Below are 22,021 nucleotides of genomic sequence, written 5' to 3' on the forward strand. Positions count from 1 at the left end.
AACTATATCACAAAGCTGTAATAATCAAAACAGGACAGTAATGGCATACAAACACACAGAAATCAACGGAACAGACTAGAGCCTGCAGAAATAAACCCTCACATAGGTGGTCAAGTGAGCCAAGAATGGGGAAAGGACAGGCTAATCTTTAATTAACGGTGCTGGGAAAACTGGACAGCTTCATGCAGAAGAATGGTATCGGACCATTACTTCACACACCCACCAAAGTACGTTGAAACGGATTAAAGACTCCAACGGAAGACCTGACACCATAAACTCCTGGAAGGAAACACAGGGGGTTAGCTCCTTGACACTCATCAGTCTTAGGAATGATTTATTTTAATTTGACACCAAAAGCAAAGGCAACAAAAGCAAAAAAACCAAGCGGGACACATCAAACTGAAGAGGTTCCGTACAGAAAAGGAAACCACTCACAACATGAAAAGGCAACCTAGTGAATGGGAGAAAATATTTGCAAATCATATACCTGATATACAATTAATACCCAAAATACATAAAGAACTTTAAACTTAGCAGTAAAAAAAAAAAGTCCAATTTAAAAATGGGCAGAAGATCTGAACAGATGTTTTTCCAAAGAAGATATATAAATGGCCAGCAGGATATGAAAAGGCGATCATAGTTATCAAAAATGTATATCAAAAACACAATGAGATTTAAAAAATTTTTAAAAATACAATGAGATACCCCCTCGCATGCGTCAGAATGACTAAAATCAACAACACAGGAAACAACAGGTGTAGTCGAGGATGCGGAGAAAAGGGATCTCTCCTCTTATGCGGTGGGTGGGAATGCAAGCTGGTGCAGCCGGCCTGGAAAACAGTACAGACGTGCCTCAGGACGTTAAAAATAGAATTATCATGCGCGGCAATCCCACTTCGGGTATTTATCTGGATAAGATGAAAACACTAACTCAAAATTACATCTGCACCCCTGTGTTTGTTGCAGCGTTATTCACAGTAACAAGGCCATGGAAACAACCTAAGCGTCCATCGATGGACACACAGAAAGAAGGCACAAGCATATACAACAGAATCTTATTCAGCCATAAAAAACCATGAAATCTTGGAACTTTCGACAACACAGGGACACCGTTAGAGCACTGTGCTGAGTGAAGTCAGTCAGACACACAAGGACAGACACCAGATGATCTCACTTATATGTGGGCAAGTGAAGCTCACAGATACCGGACCAGAGAGACGGCTGACTGCTGGTCGCCGGAGCCGGTAGGCGGGGAACGTGCAAGATGGGCACCAGGGGTCAGAAGTCACCAACTTCCAGTTCTAAGATAAGTCAGTCCTGGAGAACGTGAGGTCCGGCATGGCGACTAGCGTTAAGGGTGCCACACTGCATATTTGCACGCTGCTGGCAGAGAAAACCCCAGAAGTCCCCATCACAAGCTACAATGTGTAAGTATGCGTGGTGGCCGTGCCCCCTAGACTGTGGTGGTCATTTCAAACTACGTGCAAATACCCAGTCATCACGCTGCACGCCCGAGACTTCTCTACTGTCGCACGTCAGTGTACAGAACTGAAACACAGGAAACAAATCCGATCAGCAAGACGCAGACAAGCAAGTTACTGATCTAGACCCATGAAAACGAGGTCAGTCCACACACTGACACGGAACTACTTGCAGGAGACGAGCAGCGGCAAGAAAGGGTGACGGGCCCCGTGTACACACGTCGATAGCAGGAGCATGCACGGAGACCACTCGTGGAACACGCCAGATGCGCCCGCCCTGCACCCTGCACCCCATCCCCGGGAACCGACTCTGCAGAGTCTTGTGCACACGGAACAAGAGAACCCCATCCCCCCAGTGCTCCCCGCTCGCCTCCTCCCTGCCAGCGCACACACTGCTCATCCTGTCAGCCCGCCCTGGGAGTGCCAGCTGCAGCACACACGCCCAGAACCTGCACCCGGTCCCCTCCCCCAGCACCTCCACCCTCCGCGCGCCACGGGGATTACCGTGAGTCTCTGCTCTGCCCTCGCTTCCCTGCAGCCCATTTCTAACACGGGGTAGAAGGAGCCTGTGAAAGCCTGACCTGAACTAAGCTCCTCTCTGCGGAGCACCTGTGACTGCCACGTCCCGCGGGGAGAAGCCCACGTCCCCACAGCCCAGCAAGAGTGTCCGCGTGACTGGCCCTGGCTCACTCCAGCATCTGGTGTCGTGCTGCCCCCGGAGCCTCCTCTCCGTTAGCGGACCCCTTCCTCAGGGAGCCCCCCGTCCACATTTCCGCGTACCCGCTCCTCTCCCTCGACGTTCTTGCCTCCCACACCGGCTCTTCCCCCGCGCAGCACTCGTTACGTGGAAGGAGCCGCACACTGCCCTCATTCTGCCCACCTTCTGCCTGTCGCACCAAAAGGAAAGCTCCGCTGGGGCTTGGGTTTTGGGTTTCCATGCTCTGCTGCATCCTGGCGCAGAGGACACCTCGTGTGCTGAGTGGGTATAAGAGCACGTGAAATAAGAACCTGGCACCTCTCGGGTCCGGCTCATGGCGGGATCCGTCCACGCGTCCAAGGGGCAGAGGCAGACTCAGGTGATGCACTGCTCCCAAGCAGCTCTTTCTGGAGGGGACGCGACGGCAGCGGCGTCCTTCCTGCCTGCAGGCAAGTCACCCCCCGCCCTCGCGGGGAGGTGTCCGGCCACGGTGTAGGCGCGCTGGGGCCAGGAGGGCTAACACGGCTCTGCTGGCAATGGGGGAGTTAATAAAAATCTACCAGTCTTTGACTCCGACGCCTGAAGTGCGCTGCATAAAAGGAGCAGAGCCTCAGGATTCTGAGAACAAGCGTGCGGTCTTCAGATTCCCCGGGGCGGCATGGGCTCTGGTTGCCCTCAGGAGACTCAGAAGTCAGAGGAGAAGGAAGGAGCTCTGCCGGAGCCCTCACCGGGCTGCAGCGCTTACACGGTGCTGGCGGCCCATCGGGCACAGAGCAGAGGGTCAGTGAGCACGAGGCTCCCGAGTCAGCGGAAGAACGAGGAGATGAGCAGCTCAAGAAACTAGGGCACGAGCAAGGGGCTGAATGAGCTGATGAGGGGGAGGGCAGGAGGAGTGAATTCACAGTGACCCCGGGTGCACCCTGGGGGGGACTCTCCCTCTTCCCCTGCCTAGCTGCTCACTGTTGGTTCATTTAGGGGTAAGCATTTGCTAAGGGGGTCTATTAAAAAAAAAAAAAAAAAGAATGGAAGTTTAGGGTATTGGCAAGAGCATCACTGAAACAATGGGTCACAGAATATAAGCTGGACAAAGAGACATGAGGGGAGAGAGCGGGCAGGACAGGAAAACAGGTCAGTAGAAATCACTGTTTCAAGACTGGGATGCCGACATTCACAGTTTTGGACTGTGGGGACGGGCCTCCGATGGAGAAGAGAAGAAGGCCCAGGAAGGAGGGGTCCCCTGAGTGGCCAGGCTGTGTGAGTGCCCGGACAGACACTGAAATCATACTGGGTGAGAAGCAGTCTCGGCTGCAGAAAATGTCAGCGATGCCCTCAGACATCCAGACAAAACACAGCAGCGCCGCGGCTGGTTACCTACGCCGAAGAGGACGAGGGCTACAGAAAAGAACTCTGGCTTTTCACATTGCATTCTACAGGACTGTATTGTCCTTGCTTTATAACTGACAAAAAATGCAATATGGAAACAAAGTCAGAGACAGGCATTCACAACCCACATGAAATCACTGCTCAAAAAAGCAGGACCAACAAATACTGCCTGAAACACTCATCGCTGAGGCTGACACTGAAGCTCACTTACGTTTACGTTTTTCTTTCCAGCCACTGAAGAAACCACCTAAGGAAGGCTGTCCCAATAAAGATCCTCAGGGAAAAACACCGAAATGACGGGGGTGCTTCTCTGACTACAGAAAGGGGCACAGGAGCGTCTCCTCACCCAGGCGCTGTGGCTGAGAGCAGCTGTTACTTCAAGGGCCACACGATCTCACAAGTCCTCTCCCTCAGGATCAGAGACCCGTTCTGCATTCTCGTAAGGGAACCAAAAATACAGCCTCTTTCCTTTCTCCTTGGGGACACCCACCACTTCGAATATCCTGGGAACTATTAAAGTTGACGATACTTTCTGTGGAGCCCCAAATTTACAATGCCTTCCATTGCTCCACCCACTGAGAACCAAATGACCAAAATTAGCCTTAAAACACTCAAACTTGGGGGGCGCCTGGGGGACAGAGTCAGAACAGCATCCAACGCTTGATTTCAGTTCAGGTCATGATCTCAGGGTTGTGAGTTCAAGCCCCACATCAGGCTCTGCACTCAGCACCGAGTCTGCTTCTCTCTCTCCCTCTGCCTCTGCTCGTGCTCTCTAATAAACAAATCTTTAAAAAAAAATACTCAAACTTGGATTGGAAACAATGGTTAAGGAGAGGTCAATAAAAATAATGCAATGAAAAGGTTTAATAAACTAATCGCAAAGAGAGAAAACCCTAGAAATGTCGCCATTAAGGCAGAGCTGAGCACACCCCCTCTATCACACTTCAGCCTCCCAGGACGAGGAGTGCCTTCCATCCACGGCCTCCTCCGAGCCTCGAGTTACTAACAACAGCGCAATTTGATGGGGAAGGCTATGAATTCTCAAAGACACGCAGTATCCACATGCTCCTCTTCAATGCCCTCCCTTTGCAAAAATCATACAAGATCTGTCATCAGACATAAAACTGCGTGCCAACCACACCCTGATAGAGAGATCCAGCCACATTATTACTAAGTACGGTTCTCCCCAAGGCAAGACCTCAAGGTCTGTTTGGGGGCCGGGGCCCCCCTTCTCCTTGTCCAGTCTGTTAGCTATTCTCTTGCTGATTCTGCCCCTCCCCACCACCCAGCTGCATGGACGCTGCGATGGACACACACTCACCATCCCTCACCAGTCTGCGTCTGCTAGAATCCCAAACTGGTTGTCCTCTCGTCAACGTGTAGCCCAGAGGATCTACCTTGTATCGGGCATCCACAGCTTAGTGAGCAAACCTCCTCAGAAAGGGTGCAAGATGGATCCCAGGACATCACACTGTGTTCTGCGGTACGAGACGTGGTAACTACACATCTTTCACATGAAGAACAGAGGACGCAGAATAGGGGTTAATATTTGCTCCACCACCATTTACCTCCGTAACATCATGAATGTTGCCTCAAAAAGCAGCTTAATCAGGATTCAAAGTGTGAATGGACTGGTTACCGCTGAACTGATCACGCTCAACTGTGTGATTTCTTACCTTTATCCTCTGAACTTTTAATCCTAAAATGAGGTGAAAAGAGAACAGGGGGATATTTAAAGGTCTTCTATTTTCATGCCCATTAAAAAAAAAAAAAATTAACAAAGTTGGTTAGAATCTTGATTGCCTAAATGATTTTTACGACAATTTTCCTAGTTTCAGAAAGCATACCCTAAACCAAAGAATTGGGAGTGCTATTTCTCAAAGACATTCAGGTGAAGAGAAGGTCATTTTATACGGCAATCTGAAATGGTGGTTATCTATAGTTTTATTTTCTTTATCAAATTTTAGGTTCAAAATTAAATTGCTTTTTCTTCCCGGGAAAGAAAAATATCAGACATTTGCTGCAGTTCTAGGTCATTCATGGCCTCTGCCCACAGGTTTGGATATGTATTTTTGTGGAAAGAGGAAAAAGAAGGAGAAAGACAAAGAAAAAAGGTAGAGTGGGGAAAAAGAGGCTACTAGGTTTTCAAGGCAACCGGACGTCGTAAAGGAGTGTTAACTAACTCTGCCTTCGCTTCGCCCACTGGCGGGTGGCCCACGGTTCCGGCAACATCACTGTGTCAGTAAGGGCACCCGGGTATTTTTCACCACACGTGGAGAAGCGCCTGTCAGCAAAGCCCACTACTTCAGAGGACTCTGAAAGCAGTCTGAATGGGAGCAGGAGAGGGGAAAGGAGACAGACGGACATGGAGTTTGTCATGCAAAGAAAATGGGTCTGACTGTATTCTCTAATTCTATGTGTATACAGAAGACATTTAATTCTTAGATGTTTAAAATGTGTGGGATGAAGGGGAAAAAATGCATGAGGAAAAAACCCACAATCATGCAAACTCCTTAGCGTAGGAGGAGTGGCAGGTTTCCCACATTATAGCTTCCTCCGTCTGACACATCACAGCCTGTTGACCCACCCTAGAGTGGTGACCGCAGGCTCCTCCACAATTCACAGTCATCACTGGGAGTCCATGCAGACACCAACATTTCTAGATGTATTCAACCAAGCTCAAATTTAAATAATTTGCTATGAAAACTGTAGGATAAAAAGTAACTTTGAAAATTCACAGCCATGTAACGTTATCTAAGACTAGTAGCGTATATAATTACCAATCTTATATAAAATTTAGGCCATGAATGTTGAATAAAATTCAGAATGGCAGAGAAATGCCCCAATATAAGTTCAATAAATATAACATGTTATCTTTATTATAATCTGAAATATAAATTAATTTCTGCTTCAAATACTGCAAAAACCAATCTCTAGTCTAAAGCTACAAAATTTCTGTCAGAAAATCATGTGGCCTGAAGCAAAAATAAACTATTGGGACTATATCAAAATAAAAAGCTTCCGCACAGAGAAGGAAATAATCAGCAAAACTAAAAGGCAGCCTACAGATGGGAGAAGATATTTATAAATGACACATCAAATAAAGGGCTAGTATCCAAAATCTATAAAGAACTTATCAAACTCAACACCCAAAAAACAAATTATCCAACTAAAAAGTGAGCAGAATGGGGCCCCTGAGTGGTGCAGTCTGTTATGCGTCCGACTCTTGGTTTCAGCTCAGACCATGATCTCAGGGTCACGGGATGGAGCCCCATGTTGGGCTCTGTGCTCAGCAGGAGGTCTGTGTGAGATTTCCTCCCTCTGCACCCCCACACACACGCACTCATGTGCTCGCTCTCTAAAATAAGTAAGTCTTTAAAAAAAAAAAAAAGGGCAGAATGAACAGACATTTCTCCAAAGAAGACATACAAATGGTCAACAGACACATGAAAAAGTGCTCAACATCGCTCGGCATCAGGGAAATCCAAATGAAAACCTCAATGAGATATCATGTCACACCCGTCAGAATGGCTAAAATTAACAAGTCAGGAAACGACAGATGTTGGCGGGAATGCGGAGAAAAGGGAACCCTCCTCCACTGTCGGTGGGGATGCAAGCTGGTGCAGCCACTCTGGAAAACTGTATGGAGGTTCCTCAAAAAGTTGAAAATAGAGCTACCATATGATCCAGCAATTGCACTCCTGGGTATTTACCCCAAAGACACAGATGTAGTGAAAAGAAGGGCCATATGCACCCCAATGTTCATAGCAGCAATGTCCACAATAGCCAAACTGTGGAAAGAGCCGAGATGCCCTTCAACAAATGAATGGATAAAGACGATGTGGTCCATATACACAATGGAATATTATGCAGCCATCAGAAAGGATGAAATCTTGCCATTTGCAGTGATGTGGATGGAGCTAGAAAGTATAATCCTAAGCGAAATCAGTCAGAGAAAGACAAATACCATAAAATCTCACTTACACGTGGAATTTAAGAAACAAAACAAATGAGCAAAGGGGGGTAAAAAAAGAGAGAGAGACAAACCCAGCAACAGACTCCTAACAACAGAGATACACTGCTGGTCACCAGAGGTGGTGGGGAGATGGGGGAAACAGGTGATAGGGATTGAAAAGTACACTTATCATGATGAAAAACTATAATAAAATGATAAAAAAAAATCAGATTGTCTGTCAGTTAAAAATACAGTTGATAATTATGCAAATGCCAAATAAAAACACAGACCAAAATCACCTACTTGACCCATAACACTGAAGGAGGAGGGCCTGAGATCTCCCCACAGGCACCACCTGTGATACAGACTGCCACTCAGCATGCCAGGCTTCCGAATCCGTGCAGTCTCTGTCATCTGGATGCACGGCTACACGACAGGGAAAGCCCCCAGCCTCCTCTGCAGCTAGTGCTCTCGCCGATGAGGGGTGCGCAAGCGCAATCACATCCCCTCCCCTTCTACCCTACTGACCGGGATGCAGATGCCGTGGGCGATGCCCCACCTCAGGACTGTGCAGAGGAGGCTACACTCAGCACGGGAACCACACAGAATGTCCTTCCATCCTGAGCACAGTCCCTACAGCAGCTCAGGCTTCCAGGGGAGAAAAGTGCATTTATCCTGTGCAAGGTCTCAGACAGATGCTGCCAAAACCGATTCTCGATATCCTGAGGTTCCTCAGCTATAATATGGGGTTAACGTAATCCCTTTTTCTCAGCTTACTGGAAGGATTAAATGTCTTCAATAGAAGAAAGTAGAACCTATGGGAAGGTTCCAGACCATCTACTAGGCTCAGTCTTCAGCTAAATAACGTGTGACTTCTCATCAGCCTTGCATATGGGCAAACTCAGCCAATGACAAATTATGGCGCTCTGTGGGGACTTCACCATACATGTGCGGCAGGCAAAGGACGGGGCTCTGTGTGGCTGTAACTTACATGCTGTGACTGATAGTACGCGGGTTAGTCTCTCTTTCCAGGTCCCGACTCCAGGATTCACATCTCTTCCAGCCATCTTCTGTCTTAATCCAGCTCCATCCAGGAGATCTCCAGTCCTGACCCAAAAATGGCATAGTTCTCCTGTAAAAGAAGTACTTTATTTTTTTTAAAGATTTTATTTTTTTATTTAGTTGACAGAGAGAGAGAGAGAGACAGTGAGAGAGGGAACACAAGCAGGGGGAGTGGGAGAGGGAGAAGCAGGCTTCCCGCTGAGCAGGGAGCCAGATGCGGGACTTGATCCCAGGCCCCTGGGATCATGACCTGAACTGAAGGCAGACACTTAATGACTGAGCCACCAGGTGGCCCAGAAGTAATTTACTTTAAAAAATGTATGTACAATTAACAGGTTTCCTTTCACTTATTCCTTAATTTTAAAGACCAAAGTTAATGCCTCCATATAGCCTACATGCTCAGGAGAGACTGATGGTAACACAGCACCTCGGTCATACCATCACAGCAAGAAGGACATGCGCCGGTGGACCGACTAACCCGACATGGCGTACGTCAGGACAGGCTCACCAGAGGCACCACCTCAGCTTGTACCTGCAGAGCCAGCAGGAGTCAGGGACTGAGGAAGAACAGGGAGTGGTACACCAGAGAAAACGCTCTGCACCAGAAATTAGAAGCAATGGAACATGAAACATATTCCTGGTGAGCACTGTACGTTCTTCAGTTTGGATGAAGCTTATGGTGTGAGACTGGGCGTAGGGGGTGGTGAGAAGTGAGAACGGGAAGGGATCAAGTCAAAGGACCGGACTTTCCTCTGAGGGCAGCAAGGGGGCCAGAGCGGAACTTCAGCAAGTAAAGGATTCGACGAGATTCAAGCTTTACAAAAACCTCGGGGTCACGCTGTGAGGATGGAAGCCAGAGCTGCCCAGGGCAGGGGTGGCACCGGAGGGAGGAGGAATTAGGACGGCGGCTACCGAACACTGGCTACCAGAAGGTCAAAGTGTGGCTGCATTGGAGGAGAGAGATTCCAGAAGCATTCAGGAGGCAGAGTTCAAGAGCAGTCAAGGACTTCCGTCTTGCATGCTGTCTGTCTGGCTCTCTCACGGACTCCAAGGCAGCCAGCTGCCATGTGCTCAGCTATCCCAGGGAAAGGCCCGCGGGGCAGGCGCAACGTGCCAGAAAGGCTGGATGTGTGAGGGGAAACCAAAGATAGCCAGGTTTAGCTTCTGGCACCTAGAGATGTTGATTCAGTTTTGGACAAGCCTGTTAGATTTGCTGAACCCATGGCGATAGGCACTATCCTGGAATCCATGTGGAACAATCCAGGTGTAAAAATTATGACCTTAAAAAATGATGACACAGGGCGCCTGGGTGGCTCAGTTGTTAAGTGTCTGCCTTTGGCTCAGGTCATGATCCCAGGGTCCTGGGATCGAGTCCCGCATCGTGCTCCCTGCTTGGCAGGAAGCCTGCTTCTCCCTCTCCCGCTCCCCCTGCTTGTGTTCCTGCTCTCGCTATCTCTCTCTCTGTCAAATAAGTAAATAAAATCTTTAAAAAAAAAAAATGATGACACAGATATTACTACTTTCATGACGCTTGCAATTTGTTGAGAGCAAGACCTCAAATACTAGCTCTTCCATTGCCTCTCGGTCAGTGGTTCTCAACCCTTGCTGTACGTTAACATTACTGTCTTGGAAACTTTTAGAAAATAGTGTTTAGCTTCACCCCAATTAAATAGGAGTATCTGTGGGCCATGGGAGTACACAAGGGAGCTCGATAAACACTGCACGAATGAATGCATATACAGATCCATCGCTCAGGAGAGAGAGGAAGGCTGGAGGACAGGACAGGAAACTCATCAGCATTAAGGTAGAAGCCAAACCCACAGGAATGATACCACAAGAGAGAACACATGGAGCCTAGGGAAAAACTCTAAGGGACGAGGACATTTGAGGCACAAGCGGTAAATAGGAGCCAAGAAAGGGAACTGAAAAGGAAGAGCCAAAGAGGTAGGAGGAAGGGAGTAGGAAGTCAAGAGAAGAATGTATTTTAAGAAAGGAATGATTGACAGAGAGGAAAATACTTATTAACAAGCTAGCACAGTAAGAATTGACAAGTATATATTGGATTTAGCCACAAAAAAGTAGCAGATAACTCAACCAAAAATAGTTTCAAAAATGTGTTATATTAATCTCACATCCGAAGTAGACTTGGAGCATTTCGCTAATGTGGAGTATTCCTAACAGAGTACCTGAGAGAAAGAAGTTTTCAAATATAATCTCCCAACTATACTTATTACAACTAACAAAAAAACAGGCTATTAGGTAGACATTTATACTGGCTTAGAATCTGAGACAAAAAAATTAGAAGGAAATTCTAAGTCTTCAACAGTATTCCTGGGTCAACTCTAAGTGCTCCCTTCCTTAACACAACTTGTTTTCCAGGAAGAACATCTTTAACAGTCACATTTTCACTCAAATTCTTATTTTAGAAAATACTTAAAATCATTACTTAAATTTCAGCACTATTTTTGTAAGTATCATCTTTTTTTTAAAGATATTTATTTGAGACAGAGAGAGAGAAAGTGAGAGAGCACAAGCAGGGGAAGCGACAGAGGGAAAGGGAGAAGCAGGCTCCCCGCCAAGCAGGGAGCCCGACATGGGGCTCGATCCCAGGACCCTGGGATCATGACCTGAGCCGAAGGCAGACGCTTAATGACTGAGCCACCCAGGGCCCCGAAATTTTTCTTTTTTTTTTAAGATTTTCTTTATTTATTTGACAGAGGGAGAGTGAGCACAAGCAGGGGGAGTGGGAGAGGGAGAAGCAGGCTTCCCGCTGAGCAGGGATCCCGATGTGGGGCTCGATCCCAGGAGCCTGGGATCAGGACCTGAGCCGAAGGCAGACGCTTAACGACTGAGCCACCCAGGTGCTCCTCTTTTTTTTTATTTTTTTTTAAGATTTTATTTATTTGACAGAGAGAGAGACAGCGAGAGAGGGAACACAAGCAGGGGGAGTGGGAGAGGGAGAAGCAGGCTTCCCACTGGGCAGAGAGCCCGATGCGGGGCTCGATCCCAGGACCCTGGGACCATGACCTGAGCCGAAGGCAGATGCTTAACGACTGAGCCCCCAGGCGCCCCGAAATTTTTTTTTTTTTTAAGATTTTCTTTATTTATTTGACACAGAGAGAGACACAAGGAGAGAGGGAACACAAGCAGGGGGAGTGGGAGAGGGAGAAGCAGGCTTCCCGCTGAGCAGAGAGCCCGATGCGGGGCTCGATCCCAGAACCCTGGGACCATGACCTGAGCCGAAGGCAGACGCTTAACGACCGAGCTGCCCGGGCGTCCCTGTAAGTATCATCCTACAGATTTGTTTCAAACTACCAATCACCCTAAAATGCAGGGGCTACTACCACGTCCGGTCAGTTCATCATTATCTAAAACTGTCTCCATTAGTATGCGCTCCTACCGAAGAAGGCAAGTGCAAACCATGACAGAGAAGATGCTGCTTAAAAGGTAATTTAGTCTCATAAAACACAGACGAGAGAAGAATGTCTGTGAGGACCATCTCCGACAGTTGCCAACATGATCTCTCGGCATCATATACGATGGATTCAGGAAAACCTGTATTAAAGAAAGTGGCAACCATGCAGAACACTGCTGCACAGACCAAATATAGACTACTCCAATGACAGTCAAACACAGACCAAACATGTTATTATGCTATGTGTCCCTTCCCTGAAGGTGTACTATCTAGTCCAAGAACTAAAAAGACAACAGCCACATCTTCTTTACCCATTCATCAGTCGATGGACATTTGGGCTGTTTCTATAGTTTGGCTATCCTGGGTAACGCTGCTAGAAACATCAGGGTGCAGGTGCCCCTTCAAATCTGTATTTTTGTTTCCTTTGGGTAAATACCTAGTAGTGCAACTGCTGGGTCGTGGTGGGGGGTGGTGGGCTAGATGGGGGATGGGAATTAAGGAGGGCACTTGTGATGAGCAATGGGTGTTATACGTAAGTGATGATCACTGAATCGTACTTCTGAAAGCAAAGTTACATTATATGTTAATTACAATTTTAAATTTTTTGAAAAAATAGATAACAGAAATAAGAAAACTCACACAAATAATATACGTAAATATATTTAAAAGATTTAAAAAATGTATACATATGTACTGAATGAGCAGTAAAGCAAGAATAACTAAAAGAAATTCAGAGTAAAAAGCAGACCATTTGGGACCTCTGAAGAAAAACCAGGGCATCATCTTGGCCTTAAAGCACAGTTAGATCTTAAGTAAATGGAGAGACCAGGGGAAAAAAGTACCAATCACAGAAATGGTGGGCAAACAAACACGTGACACCTTTGAGAATAACAAACAAAAGAGGCTAGCTGAAATAGAGAAATCTTTGGGAAGGTTGGTAGGCAGGCTGGAAAGGTGACCAGAAGCCAGATCGTGGAAAACTTGAATGTCAAAGCTGTTTGGACTTTATTCTCCAAATAATTAAGAGTTTTGGGGCAACGTAGTGATAGGAGCAGTGCTAGTCTGAGAATAACCTGCCAGGTCCTGTGCGGTAGATGGAGTGGGAGAATGGAGGCAGACAGCACAGCTCAGGCAAGAGAAACTTCCTGCCAACACCTCAGCTAACAGACTTTCTAAAACATGATGACGCAGAAACACTATGCCCACTACGCCCACTCACCACTTAAGACACTTCCATTCAGGCCCCAAAAGCAACTCCTAGAACAGTTAAGCAAAGTTTTCACTGTAAAGAGTGAGCTTGGTGTTTCGAGTAATATAATCAACTCTTTTGCAACTATCTCTGTGAGAAATGAGTATGGTTAGCCTGATAGTTCAGGTGCTGTGTGTATTTATACGGATTGGAAGGAACGAAGCCCAGCCCCATGGACCATGGAAATAAAAAACAGGAATTTCCAAGGTTTTTATCTTCAACACAGATGAAAAGATTTGTTTCGCTGTAGACATGTGGATTCCATAGATTTGACATATGTTCTTTGCATCACAATGAAGCTTTATTTTAAAGTATAATCCTATACAGTTCACGAACTAAGGCAGACTCTGGAAGAAGAGTTACTGTAAACAATAACAAAAAGCCATCAAGGGAAAAGCAAGAAAAAAAGACAACGTCCAATTTGAAAAGCCTGATACCAAATTTTCAAAAATACTCCCAACCTGAGGCATCTAAATTTGCAGATTGGAAATATTACTACACTTCTGGAATGATGAACAACCCATCACTTTTTATGGAAATTTATTTATCTGTCCTGCTAAAAGACCTGAATTGCTATAACTTTATGTTTTAATTAAAATCACATATGTTTTGAAAAATTTCAAATACGAAAATAAAAGCAAAACTTACTCTTCAAAATCAAGCACAGAAGAGCACCTCCTCAAAGGGCGGCTACTCAGTTGCAAATACCTGGTAGGAATTGCAATTTCATGCACATTTCACTCTAACTGATGTCAGAGAGCATCCAGGGCTAAAGTGTTAGAGATCTTCCCTTAATCTCTGCTGTAGGGGGCATGAGGTGGAAGCACAGGACTTCTCCAAGTTGACTGGCCTGTGGGAACTCCCAAGAGAAGAGATGCAGAACCAACCAAGAAATGTCTTCCTCCAACAAGCAACCCTTCTTAGCTAATGATAATCCTAGCACACACATATTAGACCTTAGTATGAATTAGGCTTCCTCTGAACAATTTACTATCTCAGCCCCCACACTGCCCTGAAAGACAGAAAGTGTCACCATCCCCCTTTTACAGCCTTAATCCTCCATTTTATAGAAGAAACTGAGGCACAGCATCTGGCAGAGCTGGGAATCACATTTCTGAAGTGTCCAGGGCCCATATGCTCTATCCCTGTATTTTTATAACAGCAATTCGTGAGCACCCTGTGAAAAGAAAAGGTCATAGAATTGTGGGTTTTCTCAAAAAGTGTTACCTTACATTACATAAGTCACCAGATATGGTCTAATTTAATGACTGATCTAAATGAAAAGACACTAAGGAAAACATGCCGGGAAACATAGTCTAATACATTTTAAAAGGCTATGGGTACTGTGCTGTTTAAGTCAGACGACAGGACACAAACAATGAATCATGGAACACTTCATCTAAAACTAATGATGTAATGTATGGGGATTAACATAAGAATAAAATAAATAAATAAACAAACAAACAAATAAATAAATAAGTCAGACGACAGGAAACGTTGAGTAACCAGGACTCTGGAGTCATGATTAGGTTCACGTTCCAGACAATAAAAGCAGTAAGTGTAGACCTAACGTTAATGCCATGCATAGTACACCCAGATAAAAAGAAAGTCACAACGTAAATAATAGTTTTGTGTTTAGCAAAAATAGGTGGCAAATGAGTTTCTTTTCCCCTTATTGCTTATGTTTCAATATAAATTGAGAAAACTTTCATTGTTCTGTGATAAGAAAGAATGGTCCCCAATTTCATAAGCATTCGATCTCTTTTACTGCTTTCTTATCCTTACAAGATTTCCGAATAACTTAGGGTCAAACATGAATATGGTTTTTAAGTATGGAGGCCCTTGATCCAGAAAGAACATCAAGAAGCAGTGAACTGAGGGCTGACCATCAGAAATTTCCTGTAAGGAGGCCTGAGAGATGGTCACAGATGCTGCAAAGAAACAGAGACGAGGAAATAAACAGGGAGAAAGGCAATCTGAGGGGTAGGAGTTCCTACGAAAGAATGAGAAGATGTGTCTTCTGGTTAGGGCTGGAGGATACAGATTTGGAAGAGGCAAGGAAAGCGGACTTCACAGGATTCCTTAGATGCCTGAGTTTTCAAAAATGAGTTTGAATAGGCCCACAGAGAGCAGCGGCATCCAGGAAAGAAGGGCGAAAACGAACTTATGGCGAAGAGAAGGATGCAGAGCCCCGGCATCAGCTGCCGGCGCAGGGAGGCGGGCTCTTCGAGGATGCTGGAGCCATGAACGAGGACCGAGGGCCAGGCCTGGGGAAGACGCTGGAGCCACAGAGGAGTGGGGACCGAGGGCCAGGCACGGGGAGGTCACGGAGCCACGGACGAGGGCTGGGGACCGAGGGACCGGCTTAGGGAGAAGTTGGCACCCGGGAGGGGACTGGGGACCGAGGACCAGGCAAGCGGAGGACACCGAAGCCAGGGACGGGGACCGAGTGAGAAGCTGGAGCCGCAGCCGAGGACCGGGGGACCGGGGTCGGGCCGGCAGGTGGGCGCGGACGAGGACCGGGGGGTCGGGCGGCGGGTGGGCGCGGACGAGGACCGCAGGGCGGAGGCGGCAGACGCCCCCGGGAGAAGAGGGCTCGGGCGCGCGGGGGCGGGGGGGCCGGGACGGACACGCTGGCGGGAGGGGCTCCGGGAACCGTCGGAGGCCGCGCAGCCCCCGAGGAAAGCTCCCGCGGAGCCCGAGGCCAGGGCGCGGCGAGGTCGGGCGGCGGCCGCGGGGGCCGCGCCGTGCGGCCGAGGGCCGCTCCGCCCCCTCCCGGCGCGCCCGGGCCCCCGACCCTACCTGGCGCGGGGACGGCTGGGGAGGCGGTCACCGTCCCCACCTGGAGCGCGCGCCGCCTCAGTCCCCGCCCGGAGCGCAGACGGCGGAGCGGAGGCTTATTGCCGGAAGTCGCCCGCCGCCTCCCGGGAGCCTGGCCAGAAGCCCCGCCCCGGGCCGCGCTGATTGGCAGGTGCGGGTCCGCGTGGCCGTGTTGCTGCGCTGCTCCCCGAGGCCGAGACGCGCGCGTGCGCACTGGGCGCCGCGCGGCCTCCTTCCTGCGCGTGCTCCGTGGGCGCGGCTGGGCGCGCGAGCCCGCGGGCGTGGTGCGGGCGGCGCCCTCGCGTGGGCGGGCGTCCTGCCGCCTCGTGCGTCCGTGCGGGGGGTGCCGGGAGGGCCGGGCGCCGGGGGCCGTCCGCGCCGTGGTCGCCGCGCGGGTCCGCGGGTCCCAGGCCGCTGCGCCGCCCGGCCCCACGCCCGCTCCCCGAAGCAGCCTGAGCCTCGGCAGTGCGGTTTCCATTGGCCCCGAAGCTCCGTCCCGTGATCTTCGGCCCTGACCTTACGGCTCAGGCGCCCCCCGTGTTTCGAATGTGCGGGTCGCTCCGGAGGGTGGAGACGCCCCGGGGGCCCGCTCGCGCGCGTGGCTTCTTCCCCGACCTGGGGTCGAGGGGAAGGTCGACGGGCCGGGGGGCGGGGCTCGGTCCGGGGCCCTGCTGGCGAGCTGTGGGGAGCGGAAGGCCTGCGCCACCCTGTGCCTCAGTTTCCCCGCAAGTGGGGCAGCAGGGCCACTTGCTCGCAGGGGTCTTTAAAAGAATTAAATGGGGCGCCTGGGTGGCTCAGTCGGTTAAGCGACTGCCTTCGGCTCGGGTCACGATCCTGGAGTCCCGGGATCGAGTCCCGCATCGGGCTCCCTGCTCGGCAGGGAGTCTGCTTCTCCCTCTGACCCTCCCCCCTCTCATGTGCTCTCTCTCTCTCATTCTCGCTCTCTCAAATAAATAAATAAAATCTTAAAAAAAATAATAATAATAAATAAAAAAATAAAAGAATTAAATGAACTAACCTATGCAAGGTATTAGAACCATGCCTGGTGTATAGAGAGCGCTATAGAAGCATTTGATCTTCGTACTTTTGTATGTGGAACACACTGCAGGAAGCGTAGGAGGTATTCGTATTTTGGAAAAGTGCTTTTTAAATTATTTCTGATGTGCTTATTACAGTAGCATTCTTTGACTACGTACTTTTAAAAATGTAAATGTAGCGTAAGCGTGATTATGGACCGGAGACGGCAATAGCGCGTACATACCCCCAGTTAATAAATGCCACCCTCCTTCCTTCCCCCGCCCCCTTTCACAGCTGCAGATTATTCCATTATGTGGATAGATCATAGTTTTTAAAAATATTCTCCATGGGGGCACCTGGGTGGCTCGGTCGTTAAGCGTCTGCCTTCGGCCCAGGTCATGATCCCAGAGTCTTGGGATCGAGCCCCGGATCCGGCTCCCTGCTCCGCGGGAAGCCTGCTTCTCCCTCTCCCACTTCTGCTTGTGTTCCTGCTCTTGCTATCTATCAAATAAATAAACTCTTAAAAAAAAAAAAAAACAGGTGCCTGGGTGGCGCGGTCGTTAAGCGTCTGCCTTCCGCTCAGGTCATGATCCCGGGGTCCTGGGATGGAGCCCTACATCGGGCTCCCTGCTCCGTGGGGAGCCTGCTTCTCCCTCTCCCACTCCCCCTGCTTGTGTTCTCTCTCTCGCTGTGTCTCTGTCAAATAAATAAATAAAATCTTTAAAAAAAAAAAATTCTCCATGGATGGGCATTAGGTTCTTTATTTTGCCATTGGAAATAATGCCCAATGAATAACTATGGATGGTTTTTCTGTTTATTTTAAAATTTGTTGTGGTGTATTTGCTAGTAAATTACTATAATTGGAATTGTTGTATCAGGGATAACTGCATATAAAATTTTGGCAAATATTGCCAAGCCAAAACCCACTACACCACCATGGGAGCCATAAGAAGAGTATTAAGTTTAGCCTAATTTGCCAACATCCGTGTAACCCCTTGTGAGTTACGGGGCAGATTGAGAGGAGGCAAGGTAACAGGAATCCACAGGGTAGAAGCTGGAGTCCCCACACAGTAAGGAGAGCCCACAAAGCCTTTCAGACCAATTCTGGTCCACAAATCTCTGAGCGCACACTGTGCTCCAGTTACTCTACTCGATGCTTACCACAGATAAGCATGTCCACTGCCCTCTGGAAAGCCCGCTGACAGAGGAGGAGACAGGAGCAGGGCAAGAAAGATTGCCTCTATGAGGCGGAGGTGTGGCTGGGGGCGGTGCGGGAGTCATGGGAGGGGGGTGCTCAGCGTGGGGAAAGTGACCTGGGACAAGGTGCCTACTTACCTCAAATACTACAGGCACTCAGTTCATCTACAAGTATCTGCTCAAGGTGAGGGAACACGTCACATTTCTTTGTTTGCTTTAAGATAACCCAATTCTGATAATATGCAAGGACTTGGGAACACTGACACTCGTTGCAGTCCTTCCCCCCAAGTTGGGGTCTCTCATAGCAGCAAGCCAGGGCAGTCACTGGTCACAGGCCATGCTGGGCGCCTCCAGGCCTCACTGGAGGCCTGGGGTGATGGCCAGCACAGGGACCCCCCTGCTTCCTGAAGTACACTGCACAACCATCTCCCTGACCTCCCCAAGTGCTGCCCAGAACAGGGTGAGCATCCCTGGTCCTCTTGGCATGAGCTTGACTTTGTCCCCTTAAGGCTCAGAGAATGTCTCTCCTCTTGTTCCCCTCTCTGGAACACTTCTATGTAATGGAATCTCTCTGCAGCACGTGAAGACTGATTCAGCTTTCCTCACAGCAACGATACCGAAGTAAGGAAAACCAGACCAGATCAGCAAAACAAACCCCTATCACCTTATGTAGTATCTAGTGTCTCCAGAGTCTGGGTCATGCAGGCTCAAGCAGGCACCGTGAGAGATGCTGTGAATACACACCTGAAATCTCCAGGTGTCAGGAGCTCACAATTCAAAGCAGATATAGGATGGCAAATACGCAGTGAGAAAACAGGGCCATGAGGACCACTAGGAGGTTCGAAATGAGAAGGGCATCCAGGGGCGGAAGCAACCCCCTCTGATGGAGACACCTCCAGGAAGCACTGGGAGGTCACAGGGGCGCTGAGTTTCAGAAGCCAACAGGCCATAGCAGGGAGGCAGGACGCAGGATCCGGCCATCTTTTTGTTTGCTTATTTGTTTGCTCTTGGTGTCAGGTCTCCTTATATTTCAAGTAGGGATTAGCATAGAATTTTGGGAGTAGGGGTGCCTGGGTGGCTCAGTTGGTTAAGTGACTGCCTTCGGCTCAGGTCATGATCCTGGAGTCCCTGGATCGAGTCCCGCATCGTGCTCCCTGCTCAGCGAGGAGCCTGCTTCTCCCTCTAACCCTCCCCCCGTCATGTACTCTCTCTCTCTCATTCTCACTCTCTCAAATATATAAATAAAATCTTTAAAAAAAAAAAGAATTTTGGGGGTAAACTAAGTTGGTGGCCAGGAGCACACGGTAAGTGTGAGACGTCAGAATGGGGAGGCTAACATGAAGACAGCAGACCCACTCACAGCGTCTCATCCACCAACTCCTGAAGCTCTGTACTTGACAAAACATACCGATAGTAGCCTCGTTCAGCTCTGAAAACCTGTCTGTGCAGCCTGGCATGATGCCAGCTGGGCGTGATCCTGGATGATCTGGGACCGACAGCACACGCTCGGGAGTTCAACAGATGTGGGACCGTCGTCTAGATGCCTGGACGTGCGACTTTGGGCAATTACAACCTCCTGAGCCTTGGCTTCTCACCTGGAAGTGAAGCCACTGCTATCTACCTCTAAGGCTATCAGGAATGTTAAATATTACTATTCGTATCGATTCTCCAGCAAACTCTATTTGCCTCTATCTTTCTTGCATGTGTTGGGCAGTGAACCAATCTGCATGTAAAAGGTAAGGCTACCTAGAACTCTGCTTATAGATATATTTACATTAATACATATGGCCCAGCACATTCCACTCCCAGATATTTATCAAAGACAAATCCAAACACGTTCACAAAAAGCACAGAGTATTAGCGCTGTACTCCTAGTGGAACCTAGAGATCTATCCACAAAATAGTATATTAACAAACTGTGATGTGTTCATGTGATGGAGCACTACTCCCCATATAAAAAAACTATAAAATTTCTACATGTAACAACACGGATGAGTATCATGAATATTATCTTAGTGAAAAGAATGCAGACACAAAAAAGAATGTACTGTAGGATTCACAGAATTCATTCATATAAAATTCTAGAATAGGCAAAACTAACATATGGTGATAGAAATCCCATCTGTGGTGGCTTCTGGGGGCAAAGGGAAGGGACAGAGGCAACTTTCCGGGCCTATGGAAATGTTCGTTGTTGTTTGGTGCAAGAATGTGAACGTGTTAAATCTGATTTCCCATTTCACTCTGTTATACCTCAATAGGTCAATATGTATTTTACTTTGGGAGGAACATTTTGTCTCTGACATTCTTAGATCTTACGCAACATATTGAATTAAAAAAAAAAATTGAACCAACAACTATGTTGAATGCTTACCCCACACCCAGAATCATATGAAGAGTTGTAGGAAATGAAGAAAATGTAGAAACTCTCCTTGACCTCTAGGAGCTTGTGCTCTGTGATTGAGGACGCAGGAAGCATACTTCAGAACTGTTGAAGAGCAATCCAAGACTTAAATAACAATTCAAAAGAACAGAGGGAAGGGCCAAAGCAGTTGCATAAATGGGTAGTAATGTTTATAGGGAGTTATAGGTACAAAGAAATCTTTATAATGAAGGAGAGTCCAAGGAAGATACTAAAATTCACTTTGACAAGTGGGAGATAAAAAGCAGTTTCATAACTGAGTATGGAATCCAACAGGATGACATCTTTTGTAACATCTCTTAGAGACATACTCATGGAGCATCTGGGTGGCTCAGTCAGTTAAGCATCTGCTTTTGGCTCAGGTCATGATCCCAGAGCCCTGGGGTTGAGTCCCTCATAAGGCTCCTTGCTCAGTGGGGAACCTGCTTTTCTCTCTGCCTGCAGCTCCCCCTGCTTGTGAGCTCTCTGACAAATAAATAAATAAAATCTTAAAAAAAAAAAAAAAAAGCCGTACTCACTTTCCTCTAATGGTAAATCCTAGAGAGCAGATACCTCAACCTTGAAATGAGGATGGTAGATCTCTAAGTACCTCCCAGCTCTGGTAACTTGAATTTTTATCCACAACTTGAAGGGAGCATCTGCATGAGGTCCCATGTTGTTCTTGGCCAGTCCACATGACCCAGTTCCTCAAGACTCGGATCAGCTCTCATGTCTTTATGTAGCAACAACACTGAAAATGACACTATTAAGTGGGTAACCTTTACTTAGTATTCACCACACACCAGGCTCTGTGCCAAACGCTCTGTTTGACTTATGCCAAAATAACCTGCAAGTTCGATCCTATTATCACGTCTTGAAGATGAGGCCCCTGAGTCTTCCAGGAAGCTAAGCACCTTGCCAGGACCCTACAGGTTGGTGGGAACGGATCCAGGGTTGACTTCTGGCTCATCTGAAACTGCTCATCCACCATCCCTGGGAAGCGCCTTCCCCCCAGGCCTCTGGGTATTTGTTCTCCCTCCCGTTCACTACACAACCATAATATCTTTTTTTTTTTTTTTTAAAGATTTTATTCATTTATTTGAGACAGAGAGAATGAGAGGGAGGAGGGTCAGAGGGAGAAACAGACTCCCTGCCGAGCAGGGAGCCCGATGCGGGACTCGATCCCAGGACTCCAGGATCATGACCCGAGCTGAAGGCAGTCGCCCAACCAACTGAGCCACCCAGGCGCCCAACCATAATATCTTGTAACTCCTCAGTTATTTAAATCCCAAGCCAGTCCCGCCTCTGACTTTTAAAAAAAATCTCAGTTCTCCATCAAGACTGTAA

The 22,021-nt window shown here is 48.1% G+C and overlaps 1 protein-coding gene across 14 annotated transcripts in view; it reads right to left on the reverse strand.

Moving 5' to 3' along the window:
- Positions 1-16,128, reverse strand: part of FBXO25 (F-box protein 25) — a 58,750-nt gene extending 42,622 nt beyond the window's left edge. For 13 of the 14 annotated variants that reach the window (XR_004679126.1, XR_004679125.1, XR_004679124.1 and 10 more), the window contains exons 1-2: positions 16,045-16,124; positions 8,508-8,648 (exon numbers count right to left, since the gene is read on the reverse strand). Coding sequence is in view for 11 of the 14 variants with exons in the window: in XM_035004334.1 (XP_034860225.1) it covers positions 8,508-8,641 (134 nt within the window). In the remaining 3 variants the exon portion in view is untranslated. Of the gene's footprint in view, positions 1-8,507; positions 8,649-16,044 lie in introns of all 14 variants that reach the window. The other variant, XM_035004333.1, reaches the window with a different exon arrangement.
- Between the last annotated feature and the right edge of the window lie 5,893 nt (positions 16,129-22,021).

The sequence above is a fragment of the Mirounga leonina genome, unplaced genomic scaffold (assembly GCF_011800145.1).
Source record: "Mirounga leonina isolate KUSES-001 unplaced genomic scaffold, KU_Mleo_1.0 Mir_128, whole genome shotgun sequence".
NCBI lineage: Eukaryota > Metazoa > Chordata > Mammalia > Carnivora > Phocidae > Mirounga > Mirounga leonina.